The following is a 27525-nucleotide window of genomic DNA, read 5'->3' as shown; positions in this document are numbered from 1 at the left end:
GGGTTCCTTAGAGGAGACCTGTCTCTTAAGAAACCCCTGCTCTATTCAGTCTCAAATTTCAGATGTCCCCAGAGCTCTGATGCCCTGTGCACCTCCCCTCCTCTTCCTTCACTGAGAGCCCTGGCCAGCAACTTTCCATTGCAGGAAACATCTGCTGGTTGAGGCCAGGCTAGGCCCGGGGTTACTGTAGGACATTGGCCAGGCCCATCACCCAGATCCTGTAACTTGAAGCATGTGCGGGGCTCTGGCCTTGCCCGCCCACCAGCCCTGCCTCCCTCCCTCAGGCCCCAGTGACTCTTAACAAAGAAGTCATTTGCTGGCCAGCTGAAAGGAGTGCCTTCTGGAGGCAAAAGGGGTGTGTGCAGGGGTGGGGATGAGCGCAGGTCCTGTGCTGCAGCTAAGTGGTGGCCCGTTCTGCCTGGGTGAGAGCTGTGAGTCACGGCGGTCCTGGTCTGATGGGGGACAGACACATTGACTGAGCAGGCCAGTCTGTGGGGCATATCTGGACTAAGGACGAGCCTCCCCGGAGCTCCTGAAGAGTCACTTGTGAGTCACTCTGAGTGTGAGTAGCTAGTGGAAATAGACCTCTGGACCCAGCTGTGGGTCACCCTGCTCTGTAGAGTTTGCCTGTTCACGTGGGGCTGCCCTTCCACAACTCTCAGCCCGTGTTGCGTACCTGCTGTGTCTATGTCTTTGCGCCTCACCTGGACTCCTTAGTGGCTGCACCTACCAGGGACTATCGCCTGACCACACCCCGTCGGGGCTGCCCCCGGACTGAAGATGGGAAGGATAAAGAGGAGTCCAGCTGTGGAACACTGGCCATCCAGCCCGCTCTGAGACCCATGCTTCTTATAGCCTCTCATCTGTGAGAGTTTGCACAGGGAGCACGGCTCTAAGAGAGGATTGTCTAGACCCTCTGTGCAGAAGCCCGAGATCACCTGGGTTCAGTCCAGGCTAGACTCACTGCTTTCATTCTGAGGGAACCTGAGGATCAGCGTTAAGGACCTGGGGGCCCTCGCCTGGGACATTTGTTGGGGGTGATGGAATCACTGACAGAGTCTGGGGTCCTCTGGAGCCTCCTGCTGGAACGGGATAGCCAGTCTCTGCTGTGGTACTTGAAGACACTTGCTGAAGCACCTGTTGGTGCAGAATGCTACTGCTGGCATGGATCTGAGAAAATCCCAGCCGTGAGTGTGTCACCCCAATTCCCTGTGTCCCTGTGACTATTCTGTGCACTCTTTCATGCCACACTTGGCCCTGCTGAGAGTCTCAGACTTGACAACCCTTGAGCCAGCATTTTTTGGCCATTTTGTCGAGGTGAGCCCTGCTTCACCTTTGAAAGAGAATGTTTTACGAGCACATAGAGAGTGTGTGTAGGGGGCTAGGTTTCCCAGCATCAAAGGGGCATAGGATTGAAAGCCAAGTATTCCCATCCAATGTGTCTTTGTACTTTAGTACAGAGAGGCTGGCTACCATCTACATCAACAGACAGAATAAAGACAGCTGGGTACAGATGTGGAGTAAGGAGATCGTCCCTATTCCTTCCCACTGCTATAAGCACAAACAATCCATGTCCTTTCCTGCTTGCTTTTGGGAGATTGTATGTAGATTTCTGTGCCTCTGTCTCTGTGGGTTCTGGAATTCTCTCATTGGCTATGATAGAATCCCAGGGAAGAGGACACTATGAATGAAATATTGGAACTGGGAGGACTGTCGGCATCAGGTTACTGGATGCCTGATACCTAGTTTCCCCTGGAGTGGATTGGGGACCTCCTTGTAGGAACTTTTTAAAGACTCACCCAGGGATGAGAGAAGCTGGAGGGAACCCCAAAGCGGGCAAGTCTTCCCTCCCGTGAGTGTGTTGTTGCGGGAAACCCCGTGGCTTTCTTTTCAGTAGTTGGATAAGACTCCCGTTCCATTCCCACGGGGTCTCCACACTACTCAGCGAGCTGCTTTGCCTCTCTCTCATTTCCCACAAGTATGAAGTGGGGTGATGAAATTTACCATGTGGTGAGGTGTGGTGATGTATGTGGTGGCTGTGTGCTCGCTGTGAGGCTGTCTAGAAGGGGGGCTGTGAGGACTATATGAGCGGTCAGGCTGTCAAGCAAGTGTTTCCTGCGTGCGGATTCTGTTCTAAAAGGTGGGACCTTTGCCTAGTACTTAGTGATTCTTGGAGGACTGCTGTATCTGAGGTCTTTGTTTGAGGTTTTTTTTATTTGTTCATTTGTTTGTTTGCTTGTTTGTTTGATTGGTTTTTGAGACAGGATTTCCTCTGTGTAGCCTTGACTGTCCTGGAACTCACTTGGACCAGACTGGCCTTGAACTCAGAGATCTCCCTCCCTGACTCTTGAGTACTGGGGTTAAAGGCCCGTGCCACCATCACCCGGCCTGAGGTCTTTCCTAGCTGTAGGATTCATGAACTAGATAAGCTTCTAGATGACTTCCTCTAGTGGTCTGGAAACCTGATGGATGGGAAGTTTGATATTATATGATGATAGTGTGGTATACTTTGGGGAAGATAACTGGGCCTCCCATAATACACGTGTAAGTCAGTCAAGAACAAAAGCTTGAAATTCAAATTATGGACAGATTAATGAGAAATTCCTCTTCCTCACTCTTCTCTGGTTTCTCTCTCTTGGAACATCGGCCCAAACTGAATGCACACATTTCTCTCTCTCTCTCTCTCTCTCTCTCTCTCTCTCTCTCTCTCTCTCTCTCTCTCTCTCTCTCTCTCTCTCTCTCTCTCTCTCTCCACGTTCCTCTTCCTCTAGTCTGAGGGTCGGGCTGTCGCGGAGGCGGGCAGCCCTGGGTTCAGATGCAATCACTCCCAGACTGTTTCCATGCGGGTCACTTAGCTTCATAGAAAGTTGAAGCATGAACAGTTGAAGGGTCCGTCTTCTAGCAGCTGTGTGCCTGTGGATTCCCAGGGAAGTGGGTGAGAGGGTGAGAGGCCAGGAAGCACATGTCACTGCCGGCAGGACGATCTGTCCCTCAGGCATGCGTCTCTGGCAGAGGGTCAGCAGCCTCGTGTGTGTGTAAGTAGGTCAGCACATGGCCGGGTGGAATGCAGATGTGCCTCTGTCCTTGCATGTGACTCACTCTCGGTTGTAATCTTTGTGTCACCCTTGAGTGTCCTTCGTCTACGGGCACCCATCTTTTCTATTTCTTAAAGCTTTTAAGACTGTACGCCTCGGAAGGACAGAATTCCTAACTACTGGCTGGTGGGATTTCCAAGGAAGATGTGTTAAGTTAGTCTACGGCAATGAGCAGGCCCAGGATGCATAGCAGTTCTTAGGGGCTGAGTCTCTATACTGTGCAAGTGACTGGCCCTCTCCTGGCTTCTATGGCTTATGGAGGATGGACTTCCGAGTCTTGGGGTCTGGCACTGTATAGCATTGGGTACCCTTGAGCCTGAGGCTTTTGTCTTGCCTCAGTTTCTCATTGTACATTGGTTTGGCAGGTTGTTTGGTGAGATAGGGAGGGAAATGCCACTCCTGTGTGCCATGCCCGTGTGCCAGATGCACTTTTTCACAACTTGTGCTTTTTTTTTCCTTTCTATTACCGGCTTTTTAAAAAGTTTTTTAGTGCCATGTTTTATGATTTGAAGAAAAGTCCCGTCTTTAGCTCACTGTGTTAGTCACAACAAACTTCAAGAGGTCCACGGTGTCGAACCCTCTTCAAAGTCCTGCTGAGAGCTAGCTTGGCCCTCAGGTCCTTTTCACTGCCAAGGTAGAACTGGCAGGAAGCAGGGCAGTGATAACTGGCGTGTTAGGTCCTGGGAAGACACTCTAAAGGTTTCCTTCCTTGCTTACCCTTCTTGGGATACACATGGACCCCATATTTTTCACTGACCAACGCTGCATGAAGGGATTTTCAGGACCAGATTCTCTATGCTATTTCTCCATGCCAAGGCTCCTTTCTTAACCTGGCCTCTGAGGGACTATGGGAAGAGAGCTTCCTCTCTCTGCCTTTCTACCTACCACACAAGCATCCCCCTTCTCCACCCCAGCACCCATGGCTAATCCTGCAGCGTGTGAACACATCATGCTAACCTTGGCTGTTGTTGTGCAGGTATTAAGCCCCACTTACAAGCAGAGAAATGAAGACTTCAGAAAGCTCTTTAAGCAACTTCCAGACACGGAGCGCCTCATTGTTGGTGAGCTAGTATCCTGGGAGGGGGCCAACCAGGAAGTATGGGAGTTCCAGAGAGAGAGAGAGAGAGAGAGAGAGAGAGAGAGAGAGAGAGAGAGAGAGAGAGAGAGAGAGAGAGAGAGAGAGAGAGAGAGAGAGAGAGAGAGTACTCAGGCTGCCTCTGACCAGAGGCTGAGAGCCAACACAAGCAGGAAGGTCGCGCTGGCACCAGGCGACATCTTAGGTCCCAGATCTTAGGATCAAGCACCATGCCTGTGGCACGCATCCTTGAGAGCCCACCCAGGGGGATTCAGAGGCCTATTTAACCTCTGCAAGTGGCCACTCCATAGAACCAGTTGCTGCCATGGTAGTAAGGGGATGGAACTTATTGAATAGCACTGGACTTGTTAAAATGGTTTTAAATTCAGCCCATCATTGGCTCTTATACTCATGCATTATCTGGCCACCATTATCTGGCTCACGTGGTCAGCAGCAGATGTCTGGGCTCCCCCGGTGCTGGAGGGATGGGTAGCCCACTCACCCACCGTACACTGGTTTGCTGGCAATATCCCCTGCTTCTGAGCTCCCATCTCCTGCTTCTTACACAGATTACTCTTGTGCACTCCAAAGAGACATTCTTCTTCAGGGCCGACTCTACCTCTCAGAAAACTGGATCTGCTTCTACAGCAACATCTTCCGATGGGAAACTTTGGTAAAGACCTGGTACTTGGGAAGGTGGGGGACGGTGGGCAATGCAGGCGTTGTTTCTCAGTGGTAGTACACGTCCAGTTTACCCAGCAAACACAGGCTTCTCTCTGCTTGGTTCCCAGCATTGCGAAAAGAAAAAAAAAAGACCCAGACTTGTCCCTTTGGGCATTGTCTTGGTCGTGACTGAGAAAGCTGCTTTCATTTTCTTCATTTACTGACTTTGTGTTCTTTCCAAGCCTTTATAGTGTACCCTCCCCCAACTCCCCAGACAGGGTTTCTCTGTTGGCTTTGAACTCAGAAACCTGCCTGCCTCTGCCTCCTGAGTGCTGGAACCAAAGGCGTGCATCCCCACCCCCGGCTCTGCCTTTATATTGTTAACACAAACCCACACCTGTGTACTGGAGGATACCCAATTCTGATCCCAGTCATGGCATCTCTTCTGCCACAAGTTTCCTTCCCATCTCTTGGGTATGGAGGACAATATAAAAAAATTTGCTTTGGCAAATGCAGAGAGCTATCTGGTATGAGTTATGGCAGAGGGGGGCACAGTGAAGTGGGAAGGACGTTGGTTGAGGGACTCAGAAGAACTGACTTGCACACTTTCGGGGTTCTGCACTTCATTAACTGTGATTTTAGTGTTTTTTTTAATTTGCCTTTATTTCTTCATCTTTTAAAAATAAGATAAAGGTAACTTAGATGTAAGTAGCAATAATGGCAGGTCCTCTGTCCACGTGTCAGACTGTAGAATCTAGGGACCCATGGCAGGAGAGAAAATCCAGTTGATCCTTAGTACAAGGCCTCTGTGGCATAAGGTCTCTAAATTGGACCCTTCCAGGGCCAGAGGTATGAGAACTGGGATTTGATTCGGTTTGGCAACTACTGGCGTCACATGGACACCCTTTGCCTGTTGTACTAATGCCCTCTTTTGCTTGCTACTCTGTCACCATGGGGATGCCAGCTAACAGTCCGTTTGAAAGATATTTGCTCCATGACTAAAGAGAAAACAGCTCGCCTCATTCCCAATGCCATCCAAGTCTGTACTGATTCAGAAAAGGTGGGTGTTGTCAAGTTCTGACCTTTTGACTGATGCACCCCGTCCTATGTCCTCCCCATCTCCCCACCTCTGTATTCTCACTCTTATGTCACCTGAATCTTTAGGCTACTGGGTTTGAAGAGGCAGGCCACAAGCATGTTACAAGTCCTAGAAAATACTTCCTGGGTGAGCAGGGTGGTTGAAGGCTGAGCAAGGGGTTAGGGTAGCATGTTAGAACTTGCAGCTTTGAGCTAGAATACCCGATTTTGAGTCCCGTGATTCTAGACTGTGTTGGATAGCCTGCATGGGCACCTGTAGATTTAGTTGAAGGTTGATGGGTCAGTAGGCTTGTCTCATCCTGTTTATGCTGTAGCCCAGCTCACCTCTTGCCAGTTACAGTTGGTGAGCAGAGAACATTTATATTTTGGGGAACACAGTTTAGAATTAGAATAGAAAACACAGGAGAAAGTCTGGGTAAAATATAGAAGGGCCTGGTTATAGTGGGGACTTGGAGATTTCAGGTCCCCAGTGTGCTGACGGTGTTAGATAACTGACAGTAGCATTTGAGATTGAGTATTTTGAATAAAAGAAAGGACCGTGTTTCCATCCACCATGTTAGAAGTTTTCACAGATGTTTCTCTGCATCTTCTCCTCCAATCTAGCACTTTTTTACTTCATTTGGGGCCCGGGATAGGACATACATGATGATGTTCCGGCTCTGGCAGAATGCTCTCCTTGAAAAGGTAAGTACCGAAAGGGAAGTAGACAGAAAGCCCTTCTGTTAGTAAGGAGATGGATGATGGATGGGTGGGTGGGTGGATGGATGGATAGACGGAATAATACATAGATAGATAGATAGATAGATAGATAGATAGATAGATAGATAGATGATAGATAGATAGATACATACATACATGCATGCATGCATGCATATATATACATACAAAGGATTGACTCTGTCCTTCAGCCTGGGGAGGTCATGCACCCAGAGTGTTTTCTTACTTGGATATTACCCCGGTTGGGAAGCACGCTTTTATTGTGGTATGGCTGGCATTTAAGGAGCCCACGTCTCTGGAAATCTTCTGCTAGGAATCTTGACCTGAGTCCTGAGCAGAGCCAGCCTTTTTCATGAGAGTGCCCCTGCACTGTCAGGAGGAAGGCACCCGTGACTTGCGGCACGTCTTCCTTCCTTTTCAGTCATCGGCTGCATCTGTTTTTCTTATGTTCCTGCTGTCTTTTCCACACACCTGGCACCGCCACCGTCTTCCCTTCTTTCCGCTCTATGAAACCACAATGGTTTCCACCCGTGATCTTAGTTTCTTTGACACTCCTTTGCTTCTCTCTGGAAATTGTATCCGACGAAAAGTTTTTCTTAGGACAGTGTTTTAAAAGAAGACAAATAGATGCCTCCTCAATAAGCAAACACTGGAAACTAGACGTAGGCTTGTACACAAATTGATTGCCCTTTAGAATGAAGAAGGAAATATTCAGGTTGTCAGGAGAGGGCTGGGTTGATGACCTTTAATTTCTAGGGTGTTGCAAGACTGAGTCAGGGCACCTGTGGGCGTTCAGAGATAACTGTGGCCCTAGGTTAACATGGGTGCAGGAGGTGGGGTGCTTCCCATCTTCAGAAGGCCACTTAATCCTATTCTGCAGAGTTCCGTTGAAGGGGCAGGCAAGGGAGGTCCATATCCTTGATTTTGTTGGAGTCTACATTTTCAGGCAGGAGATTGGCATCTGACTGGGATGTCTGAGGTGGATGGTGTTGTCATAGAGATGTCCTCTCTATCAGTTAGGAAGAGAGGCCTCTGTCTTCTTTCCCCACAAGAGGAACAGGGCTTCTGTAAAGAATGTCAGGACCTGAGGGAGGGAGGGTCAGCATCAATGCTCTTATCTCTTGCAGCCCTTATGCCCCAAGGAGCTCTGGCACTTCGTCCACCAGTGCTACGGGAACGAGCTGGGTCTCACCAGTGATGATGAGGACTACGTGCCTCCAGACGATGACTTCAACACCATGGGGTGAGTGTGGCCTTGGGTGAGCGTCCCAAAGGATATGGGGATCACAATGGAAATGAGGCCATCATTTGGAAAATGGTATCTGAGTATCACCCTACAGGAAACCAGTTCTTCAGGCAGAGAGAACAGTAACAGGGCTCTGTGGCTACAGAAGTGGGCAGAGACAAAGTCAGAAGGCCAAGGGAGCAGGGGCTAGTAGCCTTTTGGCCAATGTGGCATTCGGTATCAGGCAGAAAGGTATGGGCGGGATTGTAATAGACAGTTGATTAGTTCTGAGTTAACATCTCAACAGGATCAGTATGACTTCTGTATTGGAAATACACTCAAGTGGAGAACATGGGGGACCTGTTCAAATTTAGAGGACTGATGGTGGTGGTGGTTTGGACCAGGAAGGTTGCAGTGGCTCCTGCAGTAATTAGTTCCTTAATGTATTTTGAAGGATTTGCTGATGGCTCAGAAACAAATTTCACGTTTGGTTTAACTCTTTGGTGGAAAGGAGTTGTTCCAAACAGAGATGGGGAATATTGTTGACAGAGGAGTTTAAGATTAGAAGGTTGGTTTTAAGCAAATGGCGATGCCTGCTAGCCAAGAGGAAAGATCAAATAGGCTTCTGAGGATGGCCGTTGGGTTTGTGGGGAAGTTTGGGACAGGGCTGCTATAAAACTGAGAGTCTCTCATGAGTAACCATGGGGTTGGTTAGCTCAGTCCTCCAATTGAGTGAACATGAAAGGACATTCAAGGATTAGTCTTGGAAGCACTTAGTAAGAGCGGGGAACAAAGAAAGAACATTCAAGAAGAAAGGAGAGCCTCACAGGCTAGAAGCTAAGAGCAGGAAGTTAAGGATGGGGATTCACTGTATGACACACTGCAGGCAGGGTAGAAAGATGGCGAAAGCGAGTGACTGACAGTAGTTAGATGTGTGGAGACTAAATGTTGTAAGAAGCCAGGGAAGAGCATTGAGGGCAATGCTTAGACCTTGGCTTGCAACAGTAGTAATATTGCTTCCATGTTGGCTCTGTCAAGCCCTGTTTGCTGATGTCTAAAACGCACATGATGATTTACTGGGAGCTGTAGGACATCCAGATGCCACAAAATGTACAAGTCACATGTTAATGCCAGCAATGACTGTGAGGATGATAGCTGCTACAGTGGCACTCTTGAAGTGCCTCTGCTTCATTTGGGATGCACAATAAAGAGAAGTTTGTTATTTACGATCTGTGATTTGGGCAGTGCTACTGAGGGAATACTGTATTCAGAATCCAGTCTTCGCAGCTGATGTTTGAGAAAAGAAGTTTGTGCTCAGAGCCCAGATGTTAGATTCAGAAGATGGGCATGGGATGGGATCCAACAGGAAAGAGTAGTCATACATCTAAGGAGGTTGTCTAAAAAGGATGGGTTTCAGATAGAAGTTTCAGGGTAAGGAGAGGTGGAATAAGAATAAAATGAGGCTTTGGGAGAACGATGAGGGAGCAGCTTTCTGGTTACCGTGAAATCCCACGCAAAGAAAGGAAGCAGGAAAGCCCGTAGGTTCAGATTGACGAACAGGCCTACGTTCTTAGACTAGCTGGTAGTCTCCTCCGTGGAAACTAACCTGAGCTCACGGAGTGGGGCGGGGTGTCTTCTCCAGCTACTGTGAAGAGATTCCTGTAGAAGAGAATGAAGTGAATGACAGCTCATCCAAAAGCAGCATAGAAACCAAGCCTGATGCCAGCCCGCAGCTGCCCAAGAAGTCCATCACCAACAGCACGCTGACCTCTACCGGAAGCAGTGAAGCCCCTGTCTCGGTATGAGCGATAAACGCTGGGCAAATCCCTGCCCTGATTAGTGGCCATTGTCTCCTAGTTTAAACCCCACACGAGCTTCCAACTGGGAGCAGAGAAGTAGGAGGGGTTCCATGTCATCACCGTGACTAAGGGAACATCCTAGAACTTATTAGCTCTCAGTGCTATGGTCTTTTCCAAAGGCTGAGAGCTAGAATCTCTATACCTTGTTTATATGATTAGGTTTGCATATGAGAAGCTGAAAAGTATCCCAACTCTTTGCAGCGTATACTTCTTGGTGGACTACTCCAGGCAGCCTCTCTTTTTGGATACGTTTCTTAGGTCGTCCCCGCAACCCCGTCTTGATCCAAAGTCAAAGTCACACATGAATATAGAAAAGAGAACACATATTGCTATTCACCTGTCATGAATGTTTGTTGAGTTCCTTTGCGGTTTAGTTTCCTAATATGCTGAAGTTGATGGAACCTATATAAATGTCTGTGAGGGCCTTTCTCTGCAGGAACACTGTTGCAGAGAAACCAGAACTTTGCTGGAGGGTTAGGGCATATGTCAGTAAGAAGGGCCTGGGTTCCTTGGGAAAGGGCTCTCAGAAAAGGGAACCTTTGATTCCACGTTTGGTGGCCAGGCTAACCAGCCCTAGAACAAAAACGTCATTGATGCCTGGCCTTCATTTCGCCTTTCTGAGATTAGATTTAGAATACAGCTGATTCCTTTCTGGTGCCAATGAGAGAATATGCTGCCCCAGATTTTCCTAGGGGGCCCTCTGAGATCCTGAGGAGAAGGGTGTTGTTCACAGCCATGCTGGCATTGGTCACAGCAGGCTGCCATTGTAGCAGCCTGGTAGGAACATAGCTCCAGGAAGGGCCTAAATCAGGAGTACCACTCTTAGACCAGCGTGCCATTTAAACGGCATGGCAAGGGCAGTGAGTTCCCTGTCCTGTGCTGCTCAGCACAAGCCCAGCCTGCTCCTACACAGCTTTGCTGTGATTGGGATGACTTCTAAAGGCTGGGTAGCTTGCTGGTCTCCTTTTGAAGAGTTGATTCACAGAGAGGGACCCTGGTGGGTGGGTGATTCTTGGTCTCCATTGCAGTTTGATGGCTTGCCGCTGGAGGAAGAGGTGATGGAGGGTGATGGGTCCCTGGAGAAGGAGCTTGCCATCGACAACATCATAGGAGAGAAGATCGAGATCATTGCACCTGTGACCTCCCCTTCGCTGGACTTCAACGACAATGAGGATATCCCGACCGAGCTCAGTGATTCTTCAGACACCCATGATGAAGGTGAGCCTCTGAACACATGTCTAGGGCACCCTGTCACTTCTCCATTGTGCAGCCTGAAAGGGACTGGCTTGGTCCTCGAGACAGAATCTAGGTTCTGGATCTCAGAGCACACTCCAGACCAGGCAGCTGGGGTCCCAGAGAAAGGAAGTCATGCAGGCAAAAGCAGTCAAGCCCATGAGCCCAGCCACCCTTCCCTTGGTGGTAGCACCCACCTTAGCCACAGAGATATCAATGCCATTGGGGTGGCTCCACAGCTTCCTGTCCTCCTCGGTGGATCCTTCATCCTCTCTTCTGTGCAGGGGAGGTCCAGGCCTTCTATGAGGACCTGAGTGGAAGGCAGTATGTGAACGAGGTCTTCAACTTCAGCGTGGACAAACTCTACGACCTGCTCTTCACCACCTCACCCTTCCTCCGGGACTTCATGGAGCAGCGGCGCTTCTCTGGTGTGACCCGCGGGCTGGCCCCTCCCTGATTGTCCATCCTTTTCTGCGCTGTACATCTTCGTCCTTCTCCTTCTTGCCTGCCTCTTCCCATATACTGTTCTTTTCCCAATGTCACTCTCTTCTCTCTGGCCTTCCATGATGCCACAGCTTCTCTAGGGTATTCTGGCCCACTCTGTCACTGATCTTGCAGGTTTTCATATGCCCACTGCCCACCAGACTCCCAGGGAGCAGGCCCTGTCAGCTCTTTGTCCCCACAGGGCTCTGTGTCTACTCCAGGACATCTGTTCTGCTGTTTGGGAGGCACCCGCTGTACTCAGTGTGTTGCAATGGCTTATTCAGTCCTCAGCTGTGCCATGTGTGGGCCTGGGAGTTCCTGGCACTAGGGTGTTAGGAATCTGAACCCCGGGTTGTTATTTATCTGCCTGTAGAAAGGAGCCTAGAAGGGCTGAGAGAGGATTCGTATCTGATACCCGGGGGCTCTTTCTTCTCTTCTCACTCTCTCACTTAGTTTTTCCCACAGCACAGATGTAATGTTGCCTAGCAGAGATGCCAATCATCCCCATCTGAACAAAAGCTCTAGGCAACAGGGCACCCTCTGCAAGGAGAGGCACCTTGAGGCCATGGGGTGGTCACACTCCCTGGGGATCTGATGCCCTTGCCACAGTAACTCCAATGTGGCCTGCACCCCCGCAGGTGGCTCCAAGACCTCCTGCCCAGCTTGGAACAATCAACATTCTGGAGCTGTCTGTAGAATTTCGGCAATGCCACAATGGGCCTCTTTCTGCTCCAACTCCACCTCCTCTTCACCACCTCCCCCCAGCTTTCAAACTCCTATTGGCTTCTGGGGAGGGGGTGACTGTGAGCATGGGGCAAGGAGTTCATTGGAGGGGAGATTCGGATGAACGGAGTTGTGCTGTTCCCATCCCCCTCATCCCAGGGCTCTTCTCTACCCTCAGATATCATCTTCCATCCATGGAAAAAGGAGGAGAATGGAAACCAGAGCCGCGTGATCCTCTACACGATCACCCTCACTAACCCCCTGGCTCCCAAAACCGCCACTGTCAGGGAGACACAGGTGAGCAGGGGGGAGGAAAGAACCCAGTAAGAGTGTGTCGGGAAGACTGTCATACCCTGCAGGATGAAAGCTGGACTGGGGAGGTGCCTCTGGAGCTGGGCTTGGTTTAGTCCAGAGGCAGCAGCATCCCACGAGCTCAGATGCTGTCAAGTCAAGCGATGTCCAGGGACAGGGGCGTTGGGAAAGGTGCTGTTCCTGTTTGGTCAATGGTGCTTCCCTCCCCACAGACCATGTACAAAGCGAGTCAGGAGAGTGAATGCTACGTGATAGACGCTGAAGTCCTTACCCATGACGTGCCATACCACGATTACTTCTACACCATCAACCGCTACACCCTCACCCGCGTGGCCCGGAACAAGAGTCGACTCAGGTGTGCCATGTGAAGGCTTGGGTGGGTATAGGTGGGGGAAGGCATCGAAGCTGGGCAGTGCCCATTTGCTCACTGGGGAGAAGGGGAGCTAGAATACTGGTGTGTCCTCCCTGGATCCTTCTGAGACTCAGCACCTTCCCCTCCTAACTTCACTCTTCTCTGCCCTGTATCCCTCCGAGCACTCTGCATCTTCTTTGGAAGATCTTCCCCATGCCTACTGTTCGTGATGTATGGCTTATGTGGGCCTCAAGGAAATGAATTAACCTCATTTTATCAGAAGAATAACTTCGTCAAGAACTCATACTGAAGCTTTGCTTTTAGCAGTAGGACCCTGTGCCCTATGTGACAGGACTGCTATTGTTTCCCCTGTTGGCCAATGAGCTCCCAGAAACCTAACCTAATCCTGAACTCACACAGCCAGCTTCCCCCGCACTCGGCCTATTCCTCTCATAGTCAGATGAGGTTAGCTCTGGCTGCAGTGATGCCCCCTCAGAGGAGGGGAGAAACAGAGGCCGTGACACTGGAAGAAGCCTGCAGTCTCATCCTAAAGTCGGCACTCACACCCGTCTCAAAGTCATCGTGGTCGGTGGCAGCTAGACATTCGCAGGAGGAGCTAGCCCCTTCTCTATGCGGAGAGCCAGTGTTGGGTGGGAGCATAAGAAGACTCTGATCATGGCCATGTTCTTGTTAGACCTGGGGGAACGTAGCTCCCCTGGTGAAGCAGGAAACCAGGACAAATGGCCTTGATGTGTGGAGGGGATTTTGCTGGAGAAGATCTACCCACAGATGCTCATACACCTAAGGGAGAGGCAGCGAGCAAGGCTTTCCACATGGGAGGGTAGAGCACGATACCCCTGCAAGAGCGATGGCAGTGGTATGGGCGGTGGTTGGGGGAGAGAAGACTCAAAAGAAGGGCTTGGGTATAGAGTAGAGGCAGGCAGGTGAGAAGACACTCAAAGTTGCAGATGATGAGAGACACGAGAATCGATCCTTGGGTTTAAAATGGTTTTGACTTTCATCTCTACCCTGGGAGGCTGCGGAGCATATCCCGCCACCCCCATTCCCTACATACACATAAACTCTAGGCAGCAGCAGCAGCACGGTCACACACAGCTAACCTGTGATCATCCATGCTTCGGAGCCTGTTTTCTCAGTACAACTAACTGGTCCTTGTTTCTAATGGCCTGCTCCTCAGGGTTTCCACAGAGCTCCGCTACCGAAAACAGCCCTGGGGCTTTGTAAAAACTTTCATTGAGAAGAACTTCTGGAGCGGATTGGAGGACTACTTCCGCCATCTAGGTGGGTGCCACAGTCCTCACATCATCTAGCCTGAACCTTCCCTTGCTGGCCTGTGAAGCTGCTGGCTGCCATTTGGGGAAATGGGAAGCCTGGAGAATTAGGGGTTCTCTGAGACCATAAATTGGTTTCACAGGGTCCCTAGTTCTGTTCCTGAAATGAGCATCAAGTTTGGTATGTTTGGCAATGTGTATCTTCTAAGAGACTGCATCTGTAGCTTTGAGATTGTTAAGGAGGGGCTATGATTTTTGCCCACCCTCAAACGAACCTCAGATGTAGTGGCACTGGCATTGAGTCATATGATTATAAGAAAGATCTGGGGGCATCTGTTTAGGAAATGTGTGATACGTCATAAATTATATACTTGGAGATGTGAAAGTTGAGAACGTGGTCCTCTAAGCAGGATTAGGCCTGAAAATCTTTGCCATGGGCATCTTTGAGAGTCAGCCTCCCACTGGGCCAGCTTCCCAGGGTATGGTCATGGGAATAGGGTACAGAGTACGGAGTACAATCGTACAGAGCTGCGTCTTGTGGACATTATGTTGGGTTGAAGCTATGGGTCTCTGACGTGGCCCTTTTGTGTGTGACAGAGTCTGAGCTAACCAAAACAGAGAGTACCTACCTGGCCGAGATGCACAGACAGTCACCCAAGGAAAAGGCCAGTAAGTCTTCAGCAGTACGGAGGAGGAAGCGCCCCCATGCCCACCTGCGGGTACCTCACCTGGAAGAGGTGATGAGCCCTGTCACCACACCCACTGATGAAGATGTGGGCCACAGGATCAAGCACGTGGCAGGTATGTTTGTTCCAGGTGGGAATAGTTGTGTAGCTTGGCACTGTGGGATGGAGCTGCATGCCTCTGTCGTGACACATATATGCACACCCGGTTTGCACCATGAGTAGAATTTGTCACCTGTCCTTCATAGGCCCACCGAGTGACTTCCTGCCTGTCCGGGCTGTAGACTCCTCCTCTGTTTCTTCTCCCCACTCCACCCCCTTCAATCCTCATGTATATTCTCTGTCATGGAAACCTGGGCCTCTCCAAGGACCTGGAGACTCTGAGTCCAGTGTTTCACAGAGTATGTTTTGCACACGCTTGTGAGTTTATCGGAGCTGTCTGTGTGAGGACTGGAGAAGATACTATCTCCCATGCATTCCTCAGTCCGGCCTCAACTAGAGCACACCATCATTATGTGCTTTAGATACACCGTTTGTGATTCATGCCCCATTTAAGTGACCGATTGAGGAAAGTTACATGTCTCGCCCTGACATCATGCGGCTGGTTATTAAGCCAAGGCTGGGAGCCCACTGCCGCTAGCCTGTCTTCATCAGCCAATCATGTCTCTGGATTCTAGTTCCATAGCTATGTTTTCTCACTTGCTCAGTGATTATCTGACCTAAGTCTTGACTTTGCGGACTTCACCCCCCCCCGCCCCCGTGTTGTAGGGCTCAAGATGTGAGCTCAAGGTTGCTGAAGGCATGCTGCACAGTTCCCTGATGCTCTTGCTTGACCAGCACCCTGTTGGCAGTGTGTGGATTTGTGGATTGTGAAAATGACGACGGCCTATTTATTCTCCCCCAGGTTCCACGCAGACGCGGCATATCCCCGAGGACACTCCCAATGGTTTTCACCTACAAAGTGTGTCCAAGCTGCTGCTGGTTATCAGCTGTGTGTAAGAGACTCCAGGTTCTTCTCCCTCCCTGGCCCCAACCCCTTCCTTCTCCCGCCTGGTGCAGGAGAATCATCCTCATCTCTCAAGCATTTGCTCCCCCTTACTTTTACAACCCTCTCTTCTTTGTTCCTTGGTCTTCCAGTTCTCACTGGTCAGTTGCTTGGTCATTTGTCCTTTTCTGTTTCTTTGTATTTTCTCAGCACTTTTGTGTGTTAGCCTTCTAGGGAGAAAAAGGTGTATGCACTGTCTATGCCAAGTGGGTGAGAGAGGCAGAATGCTCAGAATGCCTCCTCAAGATAAATGCTGGCTGACATAGGGATGCTTCAGGGCATTTTAAGAGTCCATTAATTTATAAGAGGTTCTGTTTAGTGTCTGCTCTGTGTTCAGCATGAGAGTCATACACAGAGACCTCACTGGCAGGGTAGCCAGACAAAATCAATGGTCCCAGTCCAGGGAGAGTAGATGCTTGTTTCAGTGTAGATGACTTATAATTAGCATGACATTATTAAACCATAGGTTCGATACCTTGGACAGTTAAGTTGATCTAGGGAGATGAGAAGCCAAAAGAAATGAAGGCATAAGATAGGAGACCACAACTGTCCGGTGTGGGAGTCCTTGTCGTCAGTGCCCAGGACCTGCTTAACCACTTGAATGAAAGGAACTTGGAGCGGCTAAGGACAAGTTTTCTGCTTGGCTCAGCCTGCAGCCTTCATCCCATTGCTGTGGATTGGGGATGAGCCATGAGCGTGTGGATGGCACAGGTGGATGAGAGGTGTGGCAAATACGCACATTCACGCTCTACCTTCTGTATGCCAGGCACCAGACCTCCTCTGGGTCAGTTTTGCTCCTGTGGCCTTTCTGTACCTGTCCCTGAAGCAGCCTCAGAGAGGTGTGAGGGGCATCCTTACTCTTGGGACACTCTGGGGGAGGCTCACAAGTTGGCACAGTCAGACCAGCACTGTGGCAATATGGTGAACGGGTTGACAAAGGCTGAAGGCAGTGTGGGTGCTTAGAGTAATCTTCAGCAGAGGGACCACCAACCTGAGAGGACTGAGTGGGTATAACAGGTCACAGATGGCGGGGGGAGGGGGGCTCAGTAACCCTTCAGTTATCCCTCAAAGGAAGATCAGCTGCCGACAGGGACTACAGGTGCTCGTGCCAACAGAAATTTGGAGTTTAATTGAAAGTCGTCAGAAAAGACATGCCTCTACATGAGATAGAAAAAAGAGCTGAACCCTGTCTCCTCCTGCCTTATATTCCTCTCTTTGCCCAGCCATATCACCTCCTGTCTGTCTGTACATGGTTATGTGTATGGTTAACTAACTAGTGGCTAGCTCTGCCCTCTGATCTTCAGGCAAGCTTAGTTAGAGCACAAGCAAGATATCACCACCCACACCAAGGTCCAAAAATGTCTGAGTTGCAACCAGTTGCTGATGTGGGCTTGGCCCTGAGAAGGCAGAGTAAAGCTGTGACTGCTTACAGGGAAAAGGCCTGGAGAACGTAAGAAGGGTTCTTGCTAGTCCTGAAGGCATAGCATGAAAGTGGATGTCAGTTTTTCAGATTATAGCTGAAGAAACCATGTTATGCCAGGCGGTGGTGGCGCACGCCTTTAATCCTAGCACTCGGGAGGCAGAGGCAGGCAGATCTCTGTGAGTTTGTGGCCAGCCTGGTCTACAAGAGCTAGTTCCAGGACAGGTACCAAAACTATAGAGAAAAAGAAACCATGATATATGGCAACAGTTAAGATGGAGACACTATAAAACTCACCCTTCAAACTCCAATGTCATGTGACTCACGTCACTGTTAAAACCATGGGAGGTACTGGATACTGGTGAGAAAGAGACTATACCCTTGGTTAGTTCTGTTTATGCTCTATCTACACCTCAGTTTTACTTAAATAGAGGAGGCCCTCTCGAGTGGCCAACCCCATAGGCATCAACTAACTCTGTGCCTTTGTAAGTTTAGGATAGCCGGGCCCTCTGACTCAACACTATGCACTCCAGGCTGGGCTTCTAATTACCTGCATTTAGAACACACTGACACAGCACAACTTACCCATGTCTAGCAGGCCCTTGCCACCACCCACCCTCCATGTGGTGACTCAACCTCCCACCTCTTTGTCTCTGTATGGCACACTTGGGAGTCTTCCCTCAGACAGCACATGGGCCTTTACTTAAACCATCCAGGACCAGATACACACACCCAAGTGTACGGAGGTGTGTGGCACTTGCTGAGGGGGTGGGCACTTAGGTGATTCAGCATGTGCTGCTGACACAGTTAGATGACAGCCTTGACACCCAACACCAACGCTGGATGTTCTCACGGAGAGCTTAGGCTAGCCCCAGGGATCTGTAGCTGACGGAAGAGGGACACTTCCATCCATGGTCCTGGGGAAACAAATTAGATGTTGGACAGTGCTTTTACACACTGGCTTTGTGTTCTAAGGCACAGTCTAAGTCACGTTTGATTTCTTCCCTTTGTTGGCCGCTCTTCCACTTATGACTTGCCTTCGCAATTTGGCCATCTTCTCTCTTCCTCTCTGTTCCCATCCTTTCCAAATCCTTTCCCATTAAGAACCAGCTCTTAGGGTGGGCCTCCTGCTAAAGCTTATGTTCCTTTCCATCCGTAGAACAACCCCAGCAGGTTAGGTATGATGTCCCTCGTGAGAAAACAGTTTCAGGATAGATGAGAAACGTATGGAAGGTCAAACAGATTCGTAAGTGACACACTAAGATTCACCCCAGTTCTGCCTATCTCCAGGTCTTCTCCACATCCCTGCCTTTTTCTCTATCCCGTGAGCTTCGGTCACAGAATGGCCTAGTCAGCACTGAGGTGGAGACAAGGGAGTTTCCCCAGCCTCCTTGCTGGCATGCTTTGCTTTTGATCCCCCGCCAGATAGTTGGTATAGGTACAGGGAGAGACACTGTAGCCGCAGGGAGGTACCACTATCCATAAGTGCCACCCTTCAGGTATGGCATAACTTTGGGTTAATAGAAAAATCTCTTGATTTAGCAGCCATGGGAAACTGAGAGTCTGCAGCTGCTTTCCCTCCATCCTTCCTTGCCTGGCCACCTTGTCTGTTGTGTCTTTGCTTCTCGTGTTTTTTTTTTTTTTTTCCTCATAGATGCTCCTACCCTTGCTGTCTGGCTCCATTGAAGTGCATTTCCTCCTTCCCCACACTCCTGTTTCTAACCTCTGCCTCCTCCTCATTTTTCTTCCTTGCTCCCGTTAGGATCTGTTTCAGGTACCAGCTCTACTATTGTTCCCTTTGCCTCATCGCTTTCCCTTCACCTCTGTCTTTTTCCCCCAGGCACCCAGATCCAGGTGCCTATGCCTCCCCTTCAGTGCCTTCAATACCTTTGCTTATGCCCCTCTCCATGGCTCTCCCGCTGTCTCTGACCCAGTAGACTAGGTTGCTTCTCTTTCTCTGACCTGTGCCCTTCCAGCTTCCTCACCCCTTTCTCTGGAATGCTTGGGTTGGCCCAGCAAGCAGACACATGGTCTCATGGGTAGGCGGGGAGATCGCTGGCCCAGATCTTATCTCATTGCTCCTGCTTTTCCCTGTATCTCCTTCCCAGTCTGGTGCTGCTGGTCATCCTTAACATGATGCTCTTTTACAAGCTGTGGATGCTGGAATACACCACACAGACCCTCACTGCCTGGCAGGGTCTCAGGCTCCAGGAAAGGTAATATTGTCCCTACCTCAACCCCACCCATTGTCTGGGACTGCTCCATTGCCTGTGCTCAAGGACACCCCTTAGAGATGAGACTATAGGCCAGTTCTACAAATCTGTCCTTAGAGTTTCAGCTTAAGTTTCACAGCAGTGGGGCACTGACTGAGCAGAAGAGAGAGCACTCTGAGTTGGCTCTCTGTCCTTTGGGAGCAGAGACTAGCCCACTGAGCATAGCTCCAGCTGTTGGGTACCACCCCTTCTTATACTCCACAGGTTACCCCAGTCACAGACAGAATGGGCCCAGCTATTAGAATCCCAACAAAAGTACCATGATACCGAGCTCCAGAAGTGGAGGGAGATCATCAAATCCTCAGTGATGCTCCTGGACCAGGTGAGATGCTCACAGTCCCTCATCTTTAGGAGACTGGGCTCCTTTCCTTCTGTACTGAGAAATGTCCCCATGTTCCCTCACCACCATTCTGATGTCCTCTTTCTGTTATGCTGGTCTGTTCCTTGATTTGCTTTTAAAGCTATTCCTCAATGAAGTACTAGAAACACAAGCATCAATAATAAAATAAGAGATAGATTAATAGGACAGATATATATATATATATATATATATATATATATATCTGGCCAGGAGAAAAATAAGCCAAAGGTATCTTCAGGATCCGAGTTGCAGGTCAAGAGAGTGGTAGTTTAAGGTGACTTCTTAGAGTAACCGGATACTTGTCACCAATAACCAAGCCCAAGGAATTTTCAGTGCTGGACCAGATGACCCCTTTCTGCCTTAGGCTGAGGCTCCTGGGAGCCACCTGTGCTTTGGACTTGGTTTCCCTTGGCTCTGTGACATGAACAGGGATGGGCCGCAGGTGGGTATTGCAGCTGCCCCTTTGTGGACACTCACTGAGAGCACTGTCTTACAGATGAAGGACTCACTCATCAACCTTCAGAATGGCATCAGGTCCCGAGACTACACGTCTGAAAGCGACGAGAAGAGGAACCGCTATCATTGACAAGGCAGGACCAGGGGTGGCTGCAAGAGGCCTGTGCAATACATGTACATAGACCCTATAAATATATATATAAATATATATATATATATACAGAATATAAATATATATTATATACAGATTTTAAAAAATGAGATAATGCCTATGTACCAGGGAGAAGGAGCGGGAACTCCCGCCCCCTGTGCCGGCCAGAGCAGCGTTTTCCCTCCACCGTGGAGGGACCGAGGAGGGCAGGGACCACCTCTCAGCACCAACCTCCCCTGACCCTCCTCTTCCCATCTTCTGTTCCTCACCTCTTCCCTTGCTGGCCATTCTTGGCCCTTAGAAGGGAAATGTGGCTGAGCCAAAGTTAATGCCTGTGAAGACCCATGGGTCTTCAAAGACGTTCCAAGAGGGCATTGCTTACGGTGCTTCATTCCCTAACCGTCTTTTGATTTGTCTCTAGAGTAAAAGAGAAACTGTTCTTCCCCCCACCCAGTGCTTCCCCAGGCCTTCTCTTGGGAACAGGAAGAATGGAGAGGGCAGGAGCCCCATCCAAAGTCCCCCAGGAGACCATTGGTTAGGACCACATTGAAAGCCAGGTGGCGAGGACTGTGAAGAGGCTGAATTTGTGGGCCTGGGCTGTGGGGCTGCAGGCTCCTCAGCTCTGGCATCTGAAGGGAATTCTCCTCAGCCACCCCCACACCTTCTTCTGACCTGAGTAGGTTGTGGAACCCACAAGGGCTGGGACTTTCTAACTCTCCCACTCCCTTTCTCTCTGCTCTTCTCCCAGGCTGGCTCTGGAGAAGTGTCACTTTTTAGTGCCTAAAGTCCTATTGTTTCTCTGTGCCCTAAGAGCACATTGTTTCTTAGCCAGGGTGGAGCCTTTTTGACCTTGTTTAAAAAAAAAAAAACAAAACAAAAAACAAAAACCTCTTTTAGTGGTTATGAACCAGTCAGGTCTGTGGCTCTAATTCTTTCCCTTTGAGCTGTGAGTTTGATGTCCAGGGTAAGTCAGGGTGTCCTAGTCCCTCCAGGCTTTAGGAGACAGAGAACATTCTAGAAACATGGATTACATGGCTTGCCCAGAATCTCATATGTGTAGTTTGCACAGTAGCCAAGCCACTCAGAGGGCTAAATAGCATCCTTAACTCTTGGTAGAGAACCAGTGTTAGCAATAAAGGCAGTTGTTTCGGGAAAATGTGTGAGCCACCAGAGGGAGGATTTGGCACAGATGCGTATGTTTGGTTAGGGAGAGGCCAAGTGAAACCTGGCCTCCACAGAGGCCACCTCAGTTCTGTTTCTCAGGTTTAGGAGTGGGGGCTCTAATGGGTATGTGTGTGCAAATCTCTTTATAATCTCTGGCCCCAATGAGCTATAAAGTCACCAGGAAATAAAAGGAAGATGCTACGTTAGGAACTTGAGCCAGTCAGGGCCTGGCTTTCTTAATGTTAGCCCATCAGGACTCAGGCTTTTACATGATCTCAAGGGGCCCTTCTGGGCAGATTCATCATCCTCCCTTTGAGTATCTCCTGCTCTTCCATCAGATGACTTAAGGACTCCTGCCAGCCCCAGGCAGAGCTCATGTTGGTCCATAGTAGTAAAGAACTGCTTCCAGGTTGGCATGGAAGCTTCTCTGAGCTGGCCACTTCTCAAGTCCAGAGGAAGACAGAACCACAGATTTCCCAGAGCATCAGTACAAAGGGAACAAGATGGTGCTGGTTATCTATGCCAGGAGAAAGTTACCTTCTCCTCTTAGCATTGTCAGAACATTCCATTTGGGCAGTGAAAGAAAGAAAGGCATTGATATTGCAGTGTCCTGGAGAATTGGGCCTTGGTGTTTCTTGAAGGGCAGAATCAGAAAATAGGATGTAACCCTGGATCATCCTCTGATGACGGGAGAAGGAGGCCCAGTGCCTAGCTAGCATCACTAGCGCTCTTCCGGGAAAGCAGGGGTGAAGAAATGCATTCATTGTTCCTCTAGAGTGGAAAAAGACCAGTTGGTTGTCACTTGGTTGTTCAGGGTTTTGAGGGCTTTGCTGGTGATGATCTAGACCCATGAGCCCTGAGACAAAGAAGGGAGAATGGTCCCATTTGAAATGCTAGGCAGTTTCCTCTTGGAATAGCCAGAAGCTAAAAGTATTCCCAGAAACTTTTTGAAAACCAAATTGGAAACTCCAAATTTATTGCGTTTGTAGTTATTTACTTAAGTTGAATTGTTAAAGTAGCCGTGGATCCTTTCAGATGAATTCAAAGGTATTCACTTGGGGGTCGGTGAGAGGCCAAGTAAAGTAACAGAAGGAGCCCTGACCACAGAGAGCTGCTTTTCTTTGGCCGGCAGGATCATTTAGAGGAGGAAAAGCCCTGATTTGTCCTAGAGAGCCTTCTGTTTTCTGATGAACCCAGATTTTATATATCATATGAGGAATATATATCATATGAGGAATAGCCCCCAGGATCCCAGCTTTCCTGTGAGTTGCTTTTGTCTTAGCATTAGCTTGGGCTTTTAAACCAGGAAGAAACCAACAACTCAGTTTGTTCCCAAACACAACCCCCTCCCCACCCTTAGTCAATACTTTGTGAGAGAGAAGGGAACTCACCCTTTTGCAACCAAAGCAAGTGCCCTGGACGATAGCCCAGCAAATAGCTAGCTGTCTGCAGGAGGTCATGGAAGCTGGCATGCATTGCGTGCCTTCTTCCAGCTGGCAGGTTTTCTCTGTTTGTCCGTTGTAGATATATATTGATCTTTCTGTATGGATTTGTGCTTTCGCTGGACCAAGAATGGCGAGATCTGGGCTTGAGTCTTGACTGTGCTGTTGGAAAGTTGTGCGACCTTGGTTAAGTCCCAAATGACCTCTAATGTGGGTTCTAGGTTTGACCTTGACTACGAGATTAGACCAGAGACTAGTGAGATGTGGAGTTCCCAATTCTGAAAGCTGTCCTGCCAGGGCAGGTGAGCTTTGTTCTTGACTAGGTGGTCTAGGGGGTTCCCAGTGGCAGGGATAGCCTTGCTCAGCATTAACCCAGGAGAACGTTCCTTCCTCCTTTGGCCTAGGTTTAGTTTGGAGTTGGATTATGCTTAGAGGAGGATAACGGCAAGAAGTGTATCATTTTGGACCGAGTCCATCTTCCATCTCCAGGCACTGTGAATCCTCTCTACTGTTCATACTCCTTCCTCACTGACGGAAGACACAATGGGAAAAAGCCATTCCCAGTTCTAGAACTTCTGATTTGCTCAGCCAAAACCCTGATGTGGTTTGCATAAATTAGGAAACTTTTGCTAAATTTCTTGGCTTGTCTTTGGGCACTGGCATCAAGGAGTGGGGAGTACCAAGGAACCACAAGTGGATTCTCTACTTGTCCGTAGCCCCTCGCCTATGCTGGGACTGGCCTACTGTTATCATAGGCGGCATCTGTAAGATGAGGTGTTGGGGGAAATGACTGGCTAGGGGAAGACTCTTTCTGGACAGTTGTGCTCCCAGAAGGGTCCTTTCTGGGCCATACCATCTTGCTTCCTTAGCTCTGCAGGGCAGCCAAAGCCAGCCCTTCTCTCTAGGGCCTAGGAGAAATAGCGCTCTTCTCTCTTCCCCCAGGTGGCAGGGCTGTGGTGGCCCTTCCTACACACCTGGATTCTGCCTGCCCTCTCCAGGACTCTCTCCCTCACTCCAACCCCACCCCTGTCTCTAAGCTATGGGGCAATCATTCCCATTTTCCCTTTGCTGTTCTCTACCCTCATTCCTCCGCCCTCGCCCCACTCCAGCAGGCTGGCCCTACTCCCTTCCATCTCCGAGTCTTCTTCCAGAAGATGCATTTGGGTCTCTGAGGAGTGTTTTCTGGAAGGCCATCTTTCCACATCCCTGCATTCCTGATGTGAATCAGGGATTTGCACTTGGTGTAGAGAGCCTCCTCTCCCACCTCTCTGCCCCACCTCGTTACCTCACTCCTGCTCCAGCCATTGTGATGGGCTCAGCCAGCAACCTGTTCTGATGTGCCGTGCAACAGCTCAGGGGTCTTGTGACTTGGAGGTCCTCAGCAGGCCTGGGAGCCCGGATTGGAGCCTTGGCTGCCGGTGAGATGCACTTAGCTGCCAAGATTTGCTGATGCCAGACGATCTCCCCAGCATGTGAATGCTTAATGGACATTGTCATCTCTGCCCTTGGGTCCTCCTTGCTTCTCTCAATACAGTAAGACACCTCAGAAGCAAAATGGCGGCCCTTGCTCCAGGCAGGACATCTGGCCGTCTGGGGAGTTGGCCCTGGGCTTCTGTGTTGTGTGCAAAGACTGCACAGTCACTTTTGCCAACAAGAATGTGTGGCACCCCACATTTCCTCACCTTGCACTCTAGGGCCAGACCACTCTCTGCATGGACCAGAACCCCAAACCCATGGTGCTTTTTTTCTCCCCTCACTCACTCAACCTAGACCCTGAGGTGTGGGGAGGGATGGATCAGAGGCCATAATGGCCCCATGGATGTTCCTGACATGGGGTGGAATAGGGTGAGCTAGAGGGAGCAGCACCCAGCACCTGCACTGGACCACAAGTGGGAAAGAACACGGGTTGCTTGCAGTTGAGTTGTCTGGCCGTCTGTATTGGGATCGATAACTGTACTTTGCCTGGCGCTGTGCGCAAGGTCTGAAAACTTCCTGCTAGTCCCTAGAAACATACACGGCTACCCAGCCAAATCTTAATGTAAAGTAGCTAGAGCCATGGAAGTCCAGTCTGAATTAAAGGAAAAAAGTATTGAATTACAAATAATAAATGGTTGTGTGTGTTTATTGCTTGGTCCATCGGGAGTCCTCATCCCCAAGTTTTATGATGCCCACAGATAGGCTCAACAGCAAGGCACGAAGGCATGCGTGTACTGGCATGTTGCCCCCATACATGCCTCCATCTTAGGAAAAGAAGCAGCCTGAAATAATGGAATGGCTGGGTTTCTGAATTTTTGTTTTTATTTAGTTCATGTCCGTTATTATTTTTGACACGTTCATACAGGCTTATAGAGTATATTGTGATCTTATCCATCTCCATTACTCTCTTATCTCCCTCCTCCCCATGCTTGTTTCCCCTCCTACCTTCATGTATTTTTGTAACTCACTGGGTTTAATTAGGTTGTTTATATAAGCACGGGAAGGGGGGCTGCTTGCTGGAGCCGGAGCAACTTATCAGGGGTTACACCACTGAGGAAAACTCCCCTTTCTCCCCAGGAGGCCCTCAGAGAGGGGTAGGACCTCATGAGCTCCTATTCCATCCACGATAGAATGAATGGCCCAGTACTTCTTAGGCCTTAAACAACTGCTGTGTCATCATGATCAATGATCAGACAGCGCTCATTTCTATCCTCTGGATCCTACACTCATTCTACCCCTACCCCTCCAGTGTTCCAAGAGCCTTGGAGGAGGAGAGTTTTAACTGTCCTACCCGAGTACACACTCATGTGTCACTCTTAACCATTAGTCCCATCTATCATTTCAATCCTCAGTGTTTAGGGATAATGTCTTCCATAAAGAAGTGCATGTATGTCACTTAGTATGAGAGCTGGAATTGTACTACAATAATTTTAGTCTTTACATATTTTAAAAAGATTGATTTTTAATTCTGTATATATGTTCATGTCTGTGTGTGCTTGTGAATACAGGTGCTTTCAGAGGGCAAGAGAGGGTATCAGATCTCCAGGGGCTGGAGTTACAGGTGGTTGTGAACCACCTGACATGGGTACTGGGAACTAAACTGGGGTCCTCCTGAAGAGCCACAAGCACCTTTGACCACTAAGCCATCTCTCCAGCCCTGTTTTTAGTCTTAACCAGCATCATTCTGAGAGTTGTGGTGGAACTGGGTGTGGTGGTGCACACCTTTAATCCCAGGCACGTGGATCTCTGAGTTTAAGGCTAGCCTGGTATACAGAGCAAGTTCCAGGAAAGCCAGGATTACACAGAGAAACCTTTGCCTCCCCTTAAACAAAACCCCACAACCGATTATGCTGGACTGAATCCTCACACTTGCTTTTTTTTAAAGATTTATTTATGTATTATGTGTACAGTATTCTCAGTATTCTGTTTGTATGCATGCCTGCAGGCCAGAAGAGGGCACCAGACCTCATTACAGATGATTGTGAGCCACCATGTGGTTGCTGGGAATTGAACTCAGGACCTTTAGAAGAGCAGGCGGTGCTCTTAACCGCTGAGCCATCTCTCCAGCCCCCCTCACACTTTCTTGTTATGTGTTTCTCTCGCCCCTTTTAGGAAGCTAGGTGCTGGAAGACAGCGTTGCCTTGATGCTCCCCCCTAAACGGGAAGCCCAGCCCCCCCCCCCCCGAGTCTTCCCTACATTAGATCTGCCTTGCAGTCAGCATCTCCCCACCTGGTTAGGGAACGTGTGATGCCAGACAAGAGTGCACATTTCTCTTGTGCTCTTCTGTCTTTGTGCAGAGGACAGGAAGCCCCGAAAGGCCAGATCCCACATATAATATGGTTAGCTCGAGACTTTGGAGTACTTTTCATTTTCTATGGTTAGTCTCCTCTGTGCAGGAAGTGGGTCAGATTGCATGCTAGGTGGGAGGCAGAGTGGGCAGCAGACGCATGTGGTGAGCAGAGCAAACCCAGAGCGTATGGTCTTCAGAGACACTTTATTGACATGAACAGAGAGTTTATTGGAATTGTGGGCCTATGCACGAGTGTGTATATACACACGCACATACACACTTTTACAGACCTAAGATCCTGGGTCCTATTGAGAGCCGAACCTAGTATTTAACACAGAGTGTATTACTGTAGCCAATAGATGATCGGATTGCTGTGCAAGCACACTAAAGTCATATTTAGATACATTTGCAGTGACTGGGTGAATTCCCAGAGCTGGGGCTTTCTCATTTACAAAACAGAAATGAGAGGAAGGTAGGTGTGTGTGTGTGTGTGTGTGTGTGTGTGTGTGTACTGCACTTTGTTTCCTGGTGAAACTGGGAAAAGATTGATGATACATTTGTGGTGTAGTAGCTCTTCCCTCTCCCTGCAAAAGTGTCATCCCAAACATTTCCCTGTGGTTTGTGCCCAGTAGATTC

General features: G+C 49.3%; 1 protein-coding gene across 4 annotated transcripts in view; it reads left to right on the top strand.

The window, feature by feature from the left end:
* The window catches only part of Gramd1b (GRAM domain containing 1B), a 34372-nt gene extending 11058 nt beyond the window's left edge, over positions 1–23314 (top strand). For 3 of the 4 annotated variants that reach the window (XM_038321488.1, XM_038321486.1, XM_038321487.1), the window contains 16 exons: positions 4072–4156; positions 4740–4843; positions 5798–5893; positions 6535–6615; positions 7776–7891; positions 9516–9672; positions 10761–10950; positions 11250–11393; positions 12350–12468; positions 12696–12838; positions 14034–14137; positions 14725–14928; positions 15715–15805; positions 19384–19491; positions 19753–19870; positions 20406–23314. In XM_038321488.1, coding sequence (XP_038177416.1) covers positions 4072–4156; positions 4740–4843; positions 5798–5893; positions 6535–6615; positions 7776–7891; positions 9516–9672; positions 10761–10950; positions 11250–11393; positions 12350–12468; positions 12696–12838; positions 14034–14137; positions 14725–14928; positions 15715–15805; positions 19384–19491; positions 19753–19870; positions 20406–20495 — 1950 coding nt within the window. In that variant the 3' untranslated portion in view covers positions 20496–23314. Of the gene's footprint in view, positions 1–519; positions 1188–4071; positions 4157–4739; positions 4844–5797; positions 5894–6534; positions 6616–7775; positions 7892–9515; positions 9673–10760; positions 10951–11249; positions 11394–12349; positions 12469–12695; positions 12839–14033; positions 14138–14724; positions 14929–15714; positions 15806–19383; positions 19492–19752; positions 19871–20405 lie in introns of those variants that run through there. The other variant, XM_038321485.1, reaches the window with a different exon arrangement.
* The last annotated feature ends 4211 nt before the right edge of the window (positions 23315–27525 follow it).

The sequence above is a fragment of the Arvicola amphibius genome, chromosome 3 (genome assembly GCF_903992535.2).
Source record: "Arvicola amphibius chromosome 3, mArvAmp1.2, whole genome shotgun sequence".
Taxonomy (NCBI): Eukaryota; Metazoa; Chordata; class Mammalia; order Rodentia; family Cricetidae; genus Arvicola; species Arvicola amphibius.
This window is presented reverse-complemented; position numbering and strand designations above follow the sequence as displayed.